The 18,732-nt window shown below is 41.1% G+C and overlaps 2 protein-coding genes across 2 annotated transcripts in view; one reads left to right on the plus strand and one right to left on the minus strand.

The window, feature by feature from the left end:
- ier5l (immediate early response 5-like) overlaps nt 1–866 on the plus strand; it is a 2,254-nt gene extending 1,388 nt beyond the window's left edge. The window contains exon 1 of the mRNA XM_079734302.1: nt 1–866. This exon is cut by the window's left edge and continues 1,388 nt beyond it. The gene's annotated coding sequence lies outside the window, so the exon portion shown is untranslated.
- Nucleotides 867–4,505: 3,639 nt separating this feature from the next.
- Nucleotides 4,506–18,518, minus strand: ptpa (protein phosphatase 2 phosphatase activator). Its single transcript, XM_079735987.1, has 10 exons — nt 18,487–18,518; nt 17,215–17,324; nt 16,662–16,748; nt 16,238–16,363; nt 15,850–15,967; nt 13,378–13,477; nt 12,425–12,549; nt 11,502–11,602; nt 9,428–9,535; nt 4,506–5,501 (listed from the first exon to the last, which is right to left on the minus strand). The coding sequence occupies exons 1-10, from the start codon at nt 18,509–18,511 to the stop codon at nt 5,427–5,429; spliced, it is 975 nt and encodes a 324-aa protein (XP_079592113.1). The 5' UTR covers nt 18,512–18,518; the 3' UTR covers nt 4,506–5,426.
- Nucleotides 18,519–18,732: the final 214 nt, after the last annotated feature.

Below are 18,732 nucleotides of genomic sequence, written 5' to 3' on the forward strand. Positions count from 1 at the left end.
ATTATTTTAATCTAACGAAATGGAGTTTTGTTGCCTTAAGCCCAACACACATTACTGCTAGCTATTGCCATAGCCTACGTTGAAAGTAATTGAAGGTGGCTGAATGTCTTTGCTCGCTAATCATGTCTTTTAATATGATCTGCATCCAAACATGTTATTTCAAACAATATGTACACATGTGGGTGTTAGGACATTGTCATGGCTAAGTGCTGCCAAAAACCCAGTCACAACAGAAACCCTTAACATGCCTCAACTGCTTCTGTGGAGCCCTATTACCTGGTGAACAACCATGTATTAAGGTCTGGTGTGTTCTGATCACTCTGTGATCGAAGACATCCTTTATATGCCTAATGTGGTTTCAACGCCTGTGACCATTACATTCATGTGTTAAATAAGTCAATGGCCGACTCAAATTTCCCTCCGAAACTCTTTGAGTAGATTCACTCAGATTCAGCCCTGGGCATGTCAGTTGATGGAGTGCCAAAACTTCTATGCCATCACACCTTGTGAGCTGCTAAGGCCTATTTACTTCAACTCCCAGCATGCAACAGCCCAGGTATATTTTGGCAGTTTGCGCTGAATCGTTTCCCCTTTGATCAAAGGTTGTTGCTGAAACTTTGACATCCATTCATGATTCCAATATAACTTGCTTTTGTGAGTTTTATTTTCCAATATGTTAATCCTTTTGTTTTAAAAAGGCAATCTCATCATTTAGCCATAGCCTACTACATCCATGCATTAGGCCTGTATATGAACACTATGTGTACCAAAATAAAGGAGTTTCAGGCATTCTCTCAATTTCTGTTGCTTTTCTTGTATATTTTTGTGCATAGTATATTGTATATCACCGGGTAAAACTGTTTTAGAAAGAAATTGTAAAGATTTTATAATCTTAATAAAAAAATGAAAACGAATCCTATTCTATTATTGATCACAAAACAAATGGAATGCTGTTGGTACTGTATGCATAGATTGACTGCACGTCTACAAGTCTAGGCCTACTGAGAAATCAAAGTTATGGAAGCAGCAATATACTTGTACATGAACCACATAAATGTACCATATAAAATAAACTAGTAGGCCACCATGTTTTAATTTTCTTCACTGATACTAGGCCTACGAATGAGTCTAGTCATCTATAACTATATCCCTACTTTACAGCTATACTACTACACTTTATCAAATAGCTAGTTCAAACTAAACCTATATAAATATATATTCCTGTAGAAGTATTTCAGCATCAGTTATACAAAAGGACTGGAGTAGAAACTGCCATTTAGGATGATAAATATAACAGCCCTATTGTCAATCCGAGTTAGTTCATTTATTTGACCATATGGCTTACAATATAAAAAAACGGCCCATTTTCCCTGTCATACTGTGTCTCACCGACATCAACATGCTGACTTGCGTTTGTATTGCAATATGATGGCACGTTACTGCCCTCAAATATCACCGCTCAAAAAACTTGGAACCCTGTTATCTCCGATGTATCCGCTTGGTGGTGTTTTTCCAAATCAATGAATGAAGGTAGGCCTATCTGGGAGCCTGTGTAGCAGGCAGGCAGCACCTCGGGCCGACCTCGCCTTCATGCACCCCCACCCTCCCCCCAACCCTCATTCCTCATCGCCCGACACACCCCTCCCCCCCTGCCTTCCCAATCCTCCTCCCTCCCCCATCCCCCCCTCCCACCCTCCCTCTCTCCACCCCTCCCCCCGTCCGGCTGGGTGTGTTTTTTCTCTCTTTTCTATTTCATTCCTAACCGATGCCCCCGCCTCGTCTCCCCTCCGTCCGAGACATGTCTCCTATCTCCATATGTTGTGCTACTCACTGACCGTCGCCGTGCTCGACGAGGTTACAACCCGTTTATCTTACGGTGTATCGTCATGGGCTGTGTATACGAACCGTTGTAGACTTTAGCTCTACTCGTCCTGCGGCTCTTTGGAGAGGTTTTGTAGAAGAAGCTGTGGCGGTACATCGTCTTGTTGTTGTTGAAAACTGCGTTGGGTGGGAAGGGTGTCTGCGTTTTCTATATTGGCTGTTTAGACGCGTTCGCAGTCTATTTTGTGAGTTATATTTTGGTTTAAGGCACTATAACGTCATCTAAACCAAGGGAAATCGTAGACGAAGAGGCTAGTCTACACGTTTTAATTCTTGTTGACTATTGGGGGAAAAAATGTTGCGGTTTATTTCTCGTTAAATAATGCAGAGCGAGCTCCGCCACGTGGAGAAAGAGGGAATGACACTTACAACACGGAAGGTTATGTAAACCAGACCGGCTACTAGGTCTATATCTTATTTTTTCTTTACTAAAGCTACCTGGTCTACACATTATTATGTTTGTATTTAGTGAAAATGTATTGTAGCCTACTTTTGGGTGAATGTAATGGTGTAAACCCAACTCCCACCCCCAAAAGAATAGACAATAAATAAATATATATATAATTTGGTCATTGATGCAGGCCCTTTACGGTTTCAGTGCATTTATTAAGCATCAGCTTTTTGATGTTAAGCCTTATTTTTGTGATTAAGACTTTATGTCCTGTTAAAACAAATATCGAGGCCTAGTAGGCCACAATATTCCCATCATTTGAGAGCAGGCCTAGGAACATGAAGATTGACAAAGGGAATCACATCATTGTGCTCGTTATCACATCGCCGATCACAGGGATGTGCAGATGAGCACACCATGATACCTAGAGAATATAGAAATAAATAGCCTCTAGTCTTATGGTGGTTAAACTCCCTCCACTTATAAAAAGCACATGATTTTGCCTGCAGCCTCAGGGTGAATTCCTCTACTGCATTTCTCTCATGTCTCCCCTGTTTTCCCACTGTCTATACATAGAATACACACCGCACATTAGCACGCTAAAAGTTACTCCATTAAATGTGTTTATTGTGAGATGCCTAATGCATCCTAATGTTTTCGAGGACCTATGTAATTTGTCATCTATTTGTCATCTCAACACAGCCATACATACGTGTAACCTTACATAGGAATGGCACTGTTGGACAAGTGGACAGGAGCTTTGACTGTCTGTTGTTGCGGGAGTTGTGCAGAGGTGTACCTGGGAGGCTGAAGGAGCATCCTTCAGCTCTGTCACATGTGCAGAGTGGTGGGATGGGGTTGGGTGGAGGGGTGGGGGGCGGGGCCAGCAGGAATGTAGGCGAGGGTCGGCAGTATGCTCTCCTTAGAATGAAACCTCAACAGGAATCTGGAGGAGACCCCAAAGAAATCATGTATTACATCTGTTGAAAGCGAATGGCTTTTTCACTGTTCCGTCATACTGCTGAATGATTAACGACAACCTTTTCCAGACCAGCATAAAGTTCATACTTCCTGACAAGGAAATGGCATTAAACATAGTGAAATTATGTTTCATTCACAAATATCCTGACCTACAGTCAGTATATGAGTGGCAGCCTTACACATGGACTGGAAGTTCCCTGTATTTCTGCCATGCCAATAAAGCACATTGAATTGGATTGATGAGAGAGAGAGAGAGAGTGTGGGTGTGGATGTGACAGAGATTGAAGCGTGAGAGAGGGAGAGAGAAACACAAAATGAGTAGATATAATTGTAGTGGTGAGCTCTTTGTCTAAAGAAGAATTAGCCCAACATCCAACCTCATCACTTCATCACATTCAAGTTAGGGGATCTAAAACAACAATTATATTGTCAGGGATTTTTTCAAATCCTCTACCTCTCCTTTTAATAACAAACTCAACCTGATATCAAGTTAATGCAGATAAATAGGCAAGGTGTGGAGGGACTGTAACTTCTACTTCAAATATATGAACCTGCACTGTGATGCAGGCCTCCCTCGCACTTTTAAAAATCTAAGTAATTAGTGAGGTCTAATCAAGAGATCCATATAACTCAACCAATCCAGGGATTTAGATTTGTTTAGATTTGTTTTTCATTTGCGCCTGTGAAGGGCAATTAATGAATTCTCATTTTTCACTGGCTGCAGTGAAAAAGTTTCGGAGTGCGAGTTCAACGTTAAGATAACAGTCCATAGCTGTAGTTAATTATAGACGTTAGCTACAGAACAACAAACACTCAGGACCCATATAGCTGTATTATTACATGGAAGTATGTGCTTGTTGGCTGTTTCCAAGGCAACATTTAAAGCCCCTATGGTGGAGCGCTACAGAGATAGTAGGCATAATGGAGGGATCGCTCAGACAATTCATTGGGATCCATTGACAAAGAATTATGTTCACTATTGTTTAAGAAGAAAATGTCAACTGTGAAACTTGAACAATATAAAAAGAATATTCATATAAAAAATAACAAAACTATGTATAAACATGTTGACTAGAGGACAATGCAATCGGAGTGTACTAGTATTAAATCTCACGAAAGATGAGATTTAAAAGATTACATTTATGACGATAAATCCCTAAGCAGATTTAAAGGCATCACAATTCTAAAAAGCAATCATCTGTTTTACTCAAGGATTATTTGTCTGATAAATGACCACAAGAAATGCTTGCAATAATATTCTCCTTTTTTATTTGTAAAATGAAAAATAAAAATAAAACAGAAATGTATTTCAAACTAAATCAAAATAGACAAAGAGAGGGGGAGAAAAGATGAAGCCATTTTGATTAAAACACCAACGTTATAAATACAGTGTCACTCTGAAGTCCATGTCGGCCGACCAAATAAGCTATTTTGAAATAACATTTCGGTAAAGACTTGTTAAAAGTCTAATTGGTTGTTATTTTGGTTTTGTTTCAACAGATTTAAAACCACTTTCTCAATGTCTCTTCTCTGCCAGCAGTTGCGTGGCAAATGTGTTGAATGAAGGAATAGATTCCTTTGCGTGTTTTTTGTTCACTTAAGACCATCGTGTGCAAACTCTTCATTTATAACTTAATGTATTTCCCACTCAAATCAATACTTTTAATGGCAGATATTGCTTTGCATCAAGAAACCCATCCTAAGCAAACATCAGCGAGACAGAGAACCATGATAGAAAACAATGGGATCGGGAAACCCCCAAAAAAAGAACACAAAGACACCACAGGGAAGCTAGAATGATGTCAACCAAAGTCCTTAAACACCTTTTTCTCACTTTAAAAGGAAGCGATCCCCCGGTCAACATCGCATCGTACGCTCGCTTATGCATCGTGAAAAATAAAATCACGCACGGCAATCGTGATTCTGAGCGGCTGAGCTAGTCTATGCATGCGTGTGTGATTAACACACACACACACACAGAAATAAAGACCGGTGCCCAGCATTGCATTGTGGGAGGACCGACGGCTTACAGCGGTGAGTGTACGACACGTTGTGCAGGGTTTTAGGTCGCGTGTCGCGTTGGGATGCAGAATGGATGGGGTAGGGAACAGTCCTCTTGAGAGTGATGGTCCTTTTGGTCTTGCTGTAATGTCCACTGCCCGCCTCGGCTCCATCAAGGCTTCACCGGCTGGACGGACAAAAGGCTACCGAATTTGAAGTGCTGGATCACTGGGAACTTCTCCAAGCACTATAGCCATCATGACAGAGAGACGACAGAGAGACAGAGAGACAGAAAGAGACAGACAGAGAAATGAAGGTCAATTGAAACACAGTGACCAGGGATGGATTGAATAAAGACAGGAAAACAATTCAGTCATTAGAGAGAATACAAAGATACGGTTAACAGATAGTGATGAGGGCTGGATTGTGGTTCATGTGCCGCTAAACCATCATGGAATCAAGGATAATGAATAAGATTTAAAATAAACAAGTGCACAGCGTGTGTGTGTGAACTGGCATGTCAGTTTCTCTCGTATCCTCAATCTCTTCACCAGTCGTGTGGCTGGGGGGGGGGATTCTAGATGCACCCCTCGCTGGTTCCTACCAGGAACAACTGTGCTAGTCACGGTTTGTAGGAAAATTTGAAACGGAAATTTTGCAAATGAAACATGTCCGACTTTGCGTTGACTAGCTGTCTTAAAAGATCTGATGAGGGTCGTTTTGGATTTGATTCAAATAAACAAAAGGTTCTTACTAATGGAAGTTGACAGGACCTATTAAGACAGACGAAGCTAGGGCTGTTGGCTCTGATTCTAAACCAATGTTCTATCACGGCTAAATGCATGGTTTTGCCCCATCCCAGACTCATTTTTTTAAATGAAGCATTTGCACACCGCCGACTTACTACTTCAGATACAAACTTGTTAGAAAATATTCTTCAAGAATTGTGCACCTATCTGCAAGTTTCCATGAGAATATACTCTTCTTGCTTTTCTGCGCTGTTGTGATGGTATCTCACTGGCTGGAATTACCCGTGTTTCTGGTGCATATCTGTAGTCTCCCCCCTACGTTGGCTGCATTTCGTTTGAGAACATTTAAAAAAAAAAAAAAAATACTGTGGTTCCCAGATTAGTAAACTAGAGACGAGCAGTGACTGGACAAACTGCCTCAGAATGCAACATTTTGGGGCCAATATTCTAGTCACCAATTTTGCCTTGGTCCACACACTGGAAAAGCAAACTATTTAGAAAGTCCTGGGGGCCAACGTGCCATTACTGCTCCTATGTGTGTTGGATTACACATGTTCTGTTGTATCCAGGTTCAGGTCTAATGTTCAACTGAATGCCCTCGTAGAGTTTTAGTTTTTCTCCACACCTTTGGTTATTTGTTCATGTATTGTGTGGTGGCATCTATTGAACAAGTCATTTACCAGATCTATTGTGTGATTAGGATCTTCAGTAAAGAGTAAAATGCATAAGTACATGTCTCGGCCATACAGACTAAAGACCCCCCCACCTACCCGTACCCACACCCATACCAAATCATTACTGATAATTTGGGTATTTACGGGGAAATATGGCCCGATGTTACAACCAGAGTAGTCTGAATAATTGCTCTCAAACATAGCAACCTTTCAACACCAACAACCAACGTGAAACTGATTTCTTCAAATATTCAAAATGTTAGAGACAAGTATGCCACATATCACACAATCCTGAGTTCGATCCGCCAGCATCGTCATTTCAACCATCCTCGTTATTTTGACCATCATATATTCAGTGAATGCTTAGTGGAAGAGAGACTCGAATGATAAACAACAACCATGTCTCTATAACCCAACTCACACTTTTCCAATTCAGATTAAAATAAAGTCTATGTCTTTCTGAAAGTCACGAGAGGCAAAGTCATGTTCCTACAGAGAAGGAGCAGCGAGGGGAAAGAGCAGCTCGGAGCAAACATCCATTGGCTGGAAGAGAGTGCAAGAGCCCGGCCCCGGTGTGGGGCCAAGAGAGGGAGAGAGGAATGCAAGCCTGCTGATGGCTGCTGCAGGCGGGGGGAGGGAGGGAGGGGAGGGATCGAGGGAGGGAGGGGGGAGGGAGGATGTGGAGGAAAGGGTGGGGGTGGATGTAGACTGCTTGGCCCCATAGCTCTCTGGGAAGACTCACAGGCTGCTGCTCGAAAGAAAAAGAAAAAACACAGGAAGTGGGCATGGGGGCGGGGAGAAGGGGGTGGGGCAAGGCAGCGCTCTCACACACACACACACACACACACACACACACACACACACACACACACACACACACACACACACACACACACACACACACACACACACACACACACAGACACACACACACACACACACACCGTCTCCTCTCTTTACTAGGTTGACTAGGTACTTTCCATACTTCTTAATGAAACTATTCTTACACTATTTATATATATTATATTCATACACATTTTAAAGAGTAACAACTATTGTCTAAATACTACGTTGCATAAGCTAAGAGCAAATAAAAATAACTCCTCTCACTTATGACTACCAGAATTGTTACATGTTGCCTGGGAGGGTAGACACTAAAGTCTGTATAAATGACTTTCCAATCCATTAGAAACATTGACTATCTTTGTATTTAGCGTTTACATTTTTTTGTTAAAAGGATAAGAAACAGGCAGAAGACCATCTATAGATTAGCCATTCATATCTCCATTCAATAGACAGAGTAGTTGGTTTTTATGTGGACTTTACAGTTATTTATCTTCATCTAAATGACTAGTCTTAATTTTAATGTGTGGGGTCTTATAATGCAATATGTGTACTCTGTTGGACCGTCGCTCCCCAGTAGGGGTCCCCAAAGATTCACAAAGCCTGATTCTACATTTTGCGTTATATTCCATTTTTATAGCCTCACGTACCTTATAAAAATGATAACATGTAACAATAGTATATATATTTTTTACTATAAATGCAATAATGAATGCAAAACTTAATGAAACACTTAACACCCTGTCCAAGTCAAGGTCATTCTTAGTGCTTCCTTGGTAATCTTTAAATTAAATAGAACATACAAACAGCAGGTAATAATTTCGTCATAGGACGTAGTTGTAAACAGTTCAGAATAACCACTATAAATATGACTGCAATTACCCAAGCAAACGGGGATAAAAACAATGCAGCCCTCACACAGTGAAGTGGCTCATGTGCAGCTCCTGCCCACATCACATGACCGGTAGCATGTCCCGAGCAGTACTTCAGGTCCCAGCTGTGTGACTGTGCGCTCAGATCAGCTTACTGTGGTCTCAATACACTAGAACCTCTAACATAATCCACTACAGGTTATGTGGTAGAAACCACAGATCAGCTCACTGTGGTCTCATTACACTAGAACCTCTAACATAATCCACTACAGGTTATGTGGTAGAAACCACAGATCAGCTCACTGTGGTCTCATTACACTAGAAACTCTAACATAATCCACTACAGGTTATGCGGTAGAAATCACAGATCAGCTCACTGTGGTCTCAATACACTAGAACCTCTAACATAATCCACTACAGGTTATGCGGTAGAAACCACAGATCAGCTCACTATGGTCTCAATACACTAGAACCTCTAACATAATCCACTACAGGTTATATGGTAGAAACCACAGATCAGTTTAGTGTGGTCATTACACTAGAACCTCTAACATAATCCACTACAGGTTATGTGGTAGAAACCACAGATCAGCTCACTGTGGTCTCAATACACTAGAACCTCTAACATAATCCACTACAGATTATGCGGTAGAAACCACAGATCAGTTTAGTGTGGTCATTACACTAGAACCTCTAACATAATCCACTACAGGTTATGTGGTAGAAACCACAGATCTGCTCACTGTGGTCTCAATACACTAGAACCTCTAACATAATCCACTACAGGTTATGTGGTAGAAACCACAGATCAGCTCACTGTGGTCTCAATACACTAGAACCTCTAACATAATCCACTACAGGTTATGTGGTAGAAACCACAGATCAGCTCTCTGTGGTCTCATTACACTAGAACCTCTAACATAATCCACTACAGGTTATGTGGTAGAAACCACAGATCAGCTCACTGTGGTCTCAATACACTAGAACCTCTGACACAAGGCCTCTGAGTGTGATGTGTGCTGTGTGCTTCCATACCTCAGCTTTATACATTCTGATCAGGCCCTGGTTGACCTTGGCCCAGTTGGGGACAGCGCTGATGTTCCACAGCTGATTGGAGTGCTCTGCGAACGGACCCGTCTTCATCTGAAGAGGAGAAACAACAGTGTTACAAAGCATGTAAACAAAACAAGCTTTTTTTATTACATTCTTAAAAATTCTTAGAAACATTTCAATGCTTGGGCAGACACGATGAGCATGTTGAGGACAATGTCTAAGCTAAAACTAAAACTATAAAATCCGTTGCCAGGACTCCAGGAAGAACACAAACACACAGATTAAGCATAATTTCAGATAGCTTTTTAAATGCGCACAAGCACCTAAAGAGTCAACTACAATACATTCCTATTCTCAAGCTTGACAAGTATAAAACAAGGACTGATTATATAAATAAATAAAGCCAAATAGAGACAAATATTCTTCCCGTATCTTAATTAATACGACTAATACTTATTTTGTATCCTAGGCGCTTTATACACAAACATCACAGGGGATTACTGCAGCGCATGGTATCAAATTGCACCTAAACACACAACAGACCACAGCTCGCTCTCTGCTGGAGTCATGCTGGGTTCAGACCCATACGTTTAGCATTTTATTACAGGTATGATATCAGACTTCAAACAAAGCTGGCACCATGACTCACTAGTTTTTAATGGGAGAGAGACAATTTCTTTCCCACCACGCTTCGTCCAAGAGGAATTACGGGCCCAAGACGAGAGGCCGGCCTGAGACCATGGGTGTTTATTAACCCCGCAGCTGCTCCATACTCCACCCCCAGCAGAACACATCCCTGTGTGTGTGTGTGTGTGTGTGTGTGTGTGTGTTTCTGGAGGATGGCTGGGGCTGGGGGAGGGGCCTCCTGGGGGAGGGGTCAACCCCAAAAATCCCCTTGGGGGAGGGGGGGAGGAGACTGATTCACAGAAACATGTGGAGAAGGAAATGACTCATGCGAGTTCGGGAAGCACACACACACACACACACACACACACACACACACACACACACACACACACACACACTCAAAAGAACAAACGTACACACACGCATGCACAAAAAGCATGTGCGCGCACACACACACACACACACACACACACACACACACACACACTCACACACTTATAAAGTTGCACAATAAATATTCTGTAAACCTCTTTTCAAATATGCTAACATTTTGAAGAATAAGAAGAAACTGCCCAAGCATCTGTTGTGATGTGCATCCTAACACTGCAATTTGCACGAGTAACCTTACTCTACTGCCCTTTGACAAGCAGGCCCGGTTCATTGATATAAAGTGATGTTGGCCCTGTTTACACAAAATATCTAGATTCTACAACCGTTTTTGAATTTCCATTGTATCTTGATTTAAACAGATATCGGTCACAGGCACAGCGGCCACACCCACTCAGTCTTTACAAAAGATCCCCTCTTGATACTTTCCACGCACATCCAGAATTCAGCTTTGTAACACATCCATGGTTCTCACAAGCTCAATGAATGGGTGGAGACTTGGTGGCCGTGGTGGACCGGTTTACATTGCGCTGGATAATGCAGAACGCAAATCAAGTTTAATAATACAAATGACATGGTGTAGGGCTCGTAAAACCATAACAAAAGTAGACACACGACTCAAGGCCTTTGTTCCGAACATTTTCACAATCTTTAGGTAAACAGAGCGATGTACCAATCAAAGCGAACGCCTACTCTTCCCTACTCGCTAGTGAGGCCAAGAAGAGCCATCTTCAAACACAGGAAGTTGGACAGGAAGTGATGATGTAGCAACCTCTTGGCCTCTCATTGCCTTCCCTCAGAATAATCGTTGTGCCTCTTTAATTGAAAAAAGTGTGAAAAAATTCTAAGAATGTTCTGCTTTCTTAGAATTGTGCCTGCCAGTGCAGAAGCTACATCCTTAATTCTGAGCCCGGTGGTTGAATGATGATTTTAAAATCAAGCAGAGGCAACCCGATTTTGAAAGCGGACACTCAATTAATTAGCAAAACAATAATACATTTATTTTCTGTGTTCAACAAAGTGGGCAGTAGGCTGGTCTAACCTCATTGATGAACTTAATGCACTCCAGGAACATGTAGTCGGGATAATGTTCGTTGACCACCTTGTCCTCTATGAAGTGCCTTGGTTCCAGTGTTGGGTGATCTAGGAGAGGAGATAAGAGACAGGGTGTAATTGCGTTTGCCCACCACAACGTGTCACTATTAGACCATAAATATCCTGGTATGATATCGATGATCTCACAATTACAATGCAATACGATTGCACAACCAATGTTTAATATGCATCAATGCTAAACTTTGAAAAAAGTTAGGTGGGAAAAAGAAACATATTAAGGTCAGGTCATTGAGGTTATTCAGGTCGGTCAGTAGGCTGATAAAAAGGACTTAGTTTTGAATATATGGCATATGTGCTATTGCTAGATATGAATTGAAACCTTCAACCTCACATTAGACAACCATATCAACCATTTCATATGAAAAGTGGGGAGGCAGCTCCTACCAGAATTGATTCGGTATTGAGCACAGACGACTTGGATGTCAGATAAGAGTACTCGTACTTATTGTCCCTCCAGGAATTCAAGATTGCAACAATTCACACAACTTTGACCAATTCCAATGAAATTAGAATGTGCTGGCCTATTATTTGACCAATCTACGCACATTCCCCAGACAAAACATCACTTATTTACAAATTCTGTTCCTTGTTAATAAACGTCAGGAATGTCATGCATACATTTCCAGTTACCCCAGTTATAGGGCATTGTTTGCTTTGTGATTGGGCCAGAATTCCAGCAAATTTCCCCCAATGCCCCCCCCCGAAAAACAAAACCACATTCAAATCATTGCAAATTGCAGTGGAATTTCTGAGTAAATCTCTAGGACTTGTTTAAGTGACCTGATTGACCCGGACTGACCCAGCCTCGCCCTCCAGATTTCACGACTGGACTACCACACTGGCTCCTACCTACTAGCTGGGCACTGCCCCATATGAAGGGCAGGAACTGGAAGTCGTCCAGACCCCACACCCCCTGGCTCCCGGCCGGCTCCATACGGTAGGTCTTCTGCAGCTTCCTCATCACCTCCAGGTATCTGGTGCCCGGTAAACACACACGTTAAAAAAATCACATGATCAATAAAACACAGGATCATAACCTTTAGTCAAATATTCAATCCCATTCAACCAAATCATTAGTATGATAACGACTAGCGTCTAAAATTGACCTGGTTTATAGCCCAGTATGGTAAAACAAATTGGTTAGGCGCACATAATGAGTTTTAGGTTTACCGTATTTTCCGCACTATAAGGCGCACTTAAAAGCCGGTAATTTTCTCAAAAAACGACAGTGCGCCTTATAATCCGGAGCGCCTTATATATGGATCAATTGGTTAATTGGTTGATCCATACTGGTTGTAAACGGCGCTCTGTCAAAATGTTTCAGTATGAAAAACCAATAAAAACAATTTAATAATAATAATAAAATGTTTCACTACGACTACGATAAAGCCACACCGCTTGCAGCATTACGGCTATCGTAGTCAGTGCACACAGCATTTTACTGCGCTTACTCACAGTCCTAGTATCTCACAGTATCACACTCACAGTATCTTCTATGCTATGCGCCTTATAATCCGGTGCGCCCTATTTATGAAAAAAGTTCTAAAATAGGTCATTCATTGAAGGTGCGCCTTATAATCCGGTGCGCGTTATAGTGCGGGAAATACGGTATATGCATTATTCAGACAAGTGTTGCCATAAACCCTATTAAAAATGTCTGGATTATTTGGAAGTGTATTTAATAAACCCAGTGGGCTCGTGGAGGATGTTGCATAATGCGTGGCCTGTGAAACCCTTTGGGACTTACTGTGATGAAGGGCCGTACAAAATACAAAATGGACTTGACTTTGACGTGGAATCACCTGTTGAAGACTTTAAAGACCATAGCCATCTGGTCGTCCACCCGGAGTGCTCCCACCTTGCAGAGACAGCAAAGGAAGGCGGCGAACGCAGCCTCATGACCTGCAGACATCGAGAAGTCAAGGCACTTGATATATGAAGCACATGTGAAAATAATCAGGGTTGACAGAAGTACTGTACAGCTTTGGGAAAATGTCAGAGCAACTAAAGTGGACTGGATCAATTTCAGCCCGTTTCATTAATTAACTTAGTTATACATCGATCCAATTTAATTATCGTGTCAATATGTTCAGTCTGGAAAACATTTGAATCCATGGGAGCCTACATGTGTTCGCAGAGATAACTATTGAAATTCTCTTCATTACCCAACTACGCTTTGTTATTGTTGCCTACTAGTGAAGGTCTTTTTATTTTAGTGAATGGACTCCATCGCCCCAGGACTGTGAGTGAGTTTGTGTGTGTGTGTGTGTGTTCTCTTGCACCATCATCATTTGACGATTGTGATACAGTAGTTTGATCAATGTAGGAAAAGGCCTGGTCCATTGCCTGAACTAGGACCATATCCCTGGAAACGTGTTAATGAATCCCAAGTTGGTTCAAAGGGATTTTAAATTATGTATAATTATAATAAACTCATTCATCACTTTGTGTCAGCTCCTCTCCCATAAAGTAACGCCCTCTGACTTTGAAAAAAGGCTACGGCTTCAGTGAGAAGATGCATGGTGCAGGGTTGGGGAAAAACTTAATATGCGCAAACGGATCTCTGAGAATCCTATTGGAACAAATAGAGGACTACTAAAATATATTCAAGGGCACTTGCAAGGTCGTCACGAAAACAGATCTTTGCACATAACTTGAGGGCCACATAAGCTTTTGTTAAAGTGATGGACAAAAGAACTCCATCGTTTCTTTTTATTTGTGACTAAGCATTATCAAGGTGTGCATTCAGTAAATTATATTCCATCATATCCATTGAAAATGCAATGTAATTTCACTATAGATTTCCTTCACGCCGAATTGAATGAGGGCAGTTTATTAACTTGCATTGTAGCCTAGAAGGCGACCAATTAGCACGCACTAGCGCGGCCAGGGCAGTGCCCAATTACCAGACTCTCACAATATGGCAACGGTACAGCAAAACGAAGCTACGTCGCAGTGGACCACACGTCTAAAACTCTGAGGCTTTGCATGAATCAGCTTGGCTTTCACATTTTCTGGGCTGGATCTTTGGTAGGTGTGTAGTGGCTACAGCCCTCTGATATGTTATGGTTTTCATACGTTCTTTAGATCATGTTTCCTTTAAAAACATACAAAGTCTTGCACTCACTAAATATGCATCCATGTTACCCAGTGGTGGACAGTAACGAAGTACAAGTAATTTGTTACCGTACTTAAGTAACTTTTTACCGTATCTGTACTTTACTTGAGTATCATTATTTTGTGAGACTTTGTACTTTTACTCAACTACATTTCGTAGGGGAAAATCGTACTTTTTACTCCACTCCATTCGAAAAACCTGTTCATTTCAAGGTTCCTTTCCAAGACATGCATGCTGTGTGTGTGTGTGTGTGTGTGTGTGTGTGTGTGTGTGTGTGTGTGTGTGTGTGTGTGTGTGTGTGTGTGTGTGTGTGTGTGTGTGTGTGTGTGTGTGCCCCCTGCGCATGTGAATGTGCGCACGTTTGTCACGTCTGTCTTAGCTTTTCCCATGCGCGCAAAGGTGTGTGGGGGTGTGTGTGTGTCTGTCTGCGCATTACCCATGCGTGTGTGTGTGTGTGTGTGTGTGTGTGCAGCATGCGTGACCATAGACAATAAAGAGACAGATCCAAATGAGTGCGCATGCACCGAAAGAGTACCAATCACAACACATCGTGATTCGTGCAGTTTGGGCGGGTTTCTCCCAACTTTCCTTCTGTCCTCGTATGTCTGTTAAGCCTTCAAATGTCGCTGTCACGTTTGACGTTTATAGCCAATACACAATAATGGAAGCGCCAGATATTAAAATTGAGCCCCCATGGCCATATTTAAGCAAACTATTTGAAGTAGTGGAAAGGAAGAATGACTTGTTCATTTTAAAGTGCCTTCTCTGTCTGGTTAAGAAGCATACGTTTTTCTCTTTCAAAAATTCGCAGTTCAATCTGAAGTAATACATAGAGGTAATTATGATAATTTCAAATGATATCAGTACCAGATATCACAAATAGAAAACATTTTATTTAGAGTGGTGTTAGTTGGGTTTATTTTAACCTTAAATTAGTGTATAAAGGACATAGCAAGACATTGGAATTACATTAAACCAAATTACCTTTACTTTTGATACTTAAGTACATTTAAAGCCAAGTACTTTTATACTTGGCTTACTCAAGTCGACGTTTAAAGGGAGTACTTCCACTTTTACTGGAGTAATATTTTACACTAGTTATCTCAACTTTGACTCAAGTACGTGGTCTGAGTACTTGGTCCGCTACTGATGTTACCTGTTCCGTAGTCTATCCTGGTGGCATTCCCAACCGCCTCTTTCAGGTACACTGCAATCTCCTGAGTCGCCGGAGCACTGCTCTCTGGCAGCACGGTGGCGACCAGGGCCTCTGCTTCCTACACACACACACACACACACACACACACACACGTCTAATACACTGTATGTGGATCTATATGTTGGAGTTGGAATGTGAAAGTGTAAGATTCAAAGTGTGTTTTTGCTCTGTAGTGTGTGTGTTTTTGCTCTGTAGTGTGTGTGTGTGTGTGTGTGTGTGTGTGTGTGTGTGTGTGTGTGTGTGTGTGTGTGTGTGTGTGTGTGTGTGTGTGTGTGTGTGTGTGTGTGTGTGTGTATGTGTGTGTGTACAGTGAGGAGTGTGAGCCCACCTGATCCAGTTTGCTGTACCAGGTCCTGTAGGCCTTGTTCCCGAAGCGTGAAGGCTGATCCACGGGAGGGGTCTCGTCTATCCATCGGTCCAGGGTGCCCAGAAGATCTAACAACTTCTCCACCGTCTTTAATACAACAAGGACAACAGAGTCAAAAAAAGGGTTAGTTTCATTAATTTAATATTTTTTATATACTCAATGTTTGCATTATAGTCGTTTTTTGCAGTAAATAGTGTTAAAAGATACAGACTGTTAATTACAATCACATGATTCAATTCAAAAGACATTAAACACTATAATATAATGTTCATCTAAAGTATCTTTCCTGTAGATCATTATTTTCCCTACAATTGTGTGGCTAAGAAAATCCTTTTTAGAAAGAAGGCAACCGAAAGATAACATTTTCTTATTGGCTAAGCCGTACCTCTGAAACTTTGTATTCACAAGTGAGCTTCTTTCTTTTCACACCTTCATTCAGTGTCAAAATGAATCCCATGTAGTCAGCATACGCCTTCATTGAGACACAAACAAAAAGAGTGATCAAATAGTAAGCAAACATATTGCAAAATATAAGTAAAAACACAATTTACAGGTTAGATTTTTCCCGCATTCAGTTTACGTCACAACATACTTCATATGTTTCTATACAGCCAGATGTTGATGAATTCAACCAACCTGTTTGTAATGTGTTTTACTGTGATGTGTTTTAACAGTCCTATGAGGCTGAACGAAAATCTCCACATATGGACAATAAAGACTATTACTATTATTAGCTAGCCAGAAAAAAAACTGTTTTGTGCCATGTCAGTCACAAGCAGGTCAATTGATGGACTCAAACAGATACATATATATATGAGAAGCGATAACTTTCAACATCTGGCTGAGGACATGGCGAACCTTTTTACATCCCATTTTTAGAAAATGCCAGAAAAAAATATATTAAAATCGAGATATCCCGGTTTTCAACAAGAACCCACTTGAGATCGCTTCCACTTCCCCATGTCTGGGACCATGCTGATCTCCTTCTTGGGCACCACGAAGCTGAACGTGGCTGGGGCGTTTGCAGCGTCATCCTCGGTGGAGGAACCTGAACAATGGTATTGGCAACATTGAGTTTAGTTTAGCTTAGGTCAGTTTGTTTGTATAGTATTAAGCAAGCAAATATTTCATAAGGACATGACCGTGCTTATATTTGTAAAGAATTATGTTTATTATGTATATTTAATATACATGCATGGAGAACCTCATTTGTTTGGGATTAATATATAGCAAGATATAAGCGTTGACCCAGTAAAAACAGGGGACAGCGATCTACTACTGTATGTGAACACAATATGTTATGAAATACATAATGTAAAACACCAAACACAAGGATAGAAAATAATTTTAACTAAAATCAAATAAAAACATCCATCAGGATAAGCAGTAAAACTCGTAAACTAGTATAACTCTGGTACTAAAAGTGAAAACATAACTTAAAACATGAGTAAAATACATGCTAGAACAACTGTAAATCTATAGATAAAACTATAGGTATACTAAATAAAGATTTATCTTGAATGATATTGTACACTAACTAAGGGGCTAATATATCACTAATTTTTAACGTTTTCATATAATTGATAGGCCTACAACGGTAATATAATTCAGGCGGGCTCGTTTTGATAGCGTCAGTTTCCATAAACTTCAGAACCCTACCAAAGAATCCTAATCATGGAGCAGCTACTGTATATCAAGGAGGTCAGGAGATGCTTCACATATGAACACAATTCAAACAAAAAATTGTGGTAGTTTAGGAGAATGTGAGATGGAGCATGTTGTGACAGCGTCGCGGTGCAGGGGTTAACGTTCTACATTAATAATATATATTTTTCTTTAGTTCATTCCAGGTACGAGTCGAGTTAATAACCAAAACATCACCACTGCAAACGTATTGGTGCTAGCATTTATATCACCCTATTAAATACACCTACAATGCTAATGCCTAAAGCACCACCTAGTCTGCCTTTGTGAGACCTAATTAACTTAGTTGATTAAGCAGAACGGCCAGTTCTGGAGTTTTCCTGATCTGCAAACATTTTAATTTGCTTCACCCATCTCCTGTGAATGTTAGATAGTTCAGCCACCATATCGGTCCTCTGCTGCAGCTAATAGCAAAGGGTATTTTATTCAGCCTCATACAAAGCACTATATATTAACCCGCATGTCTAGAATAAACAAATAACAATTCAACTGGTACGTTCCCCTACCTGACTGCGGCTCGGTGTCCGCCATGTTTACAATGGGCGTATAACAACGACGTCACCTTTCAACTTTCACCCTCTGTCATTTTACAAAACCTGCACCACACGCTGCCGAACCCATGGGGGCGCTGTTGTCCAGCCCATAGCAAAAATAGATTATACGCTGATTATAATGTTACATTACATACACAAACAGATAGACAGAATATTATGAAGGATTTTGTTTACTTTTAATTTTGTTTGTGGACACTG

This window comes from Pollachius pollachius (genome assembly GCF_949987615.1).
Source record: "Pollachius pollachius genome assembly, chromosome: 4".
Taxonomy (NCBI): Eukaryota; Metazoa; Chordata; class Actinopteri; order Gadiformes; family Gadidae; genus Pollachius; species Pollachius pollachius.

Bases quoted from the DNA above. Each gene is read 5' to 3' on its own strand.
- ptpa (XM_079735987.1), bottom strand. From the start codon at position 18,511: ATGGCGGACACCGAGCCGCAGTCAG. The intron at 17,325-18,486 runs GTAGGGGAACGT...ACCATTGTTCAG, and splicing joins GGACACCGAGCCGCAGTCAG to GTTCCTCCACCGAGGATGAC. The intron at 12,550-13,377 runs GTGATTCCACGT...ACCGGGCACCAG, and splicing joins GTCTTTAAAGTCTTCAACAG to ATACCTGGAGGTGATGAGGA.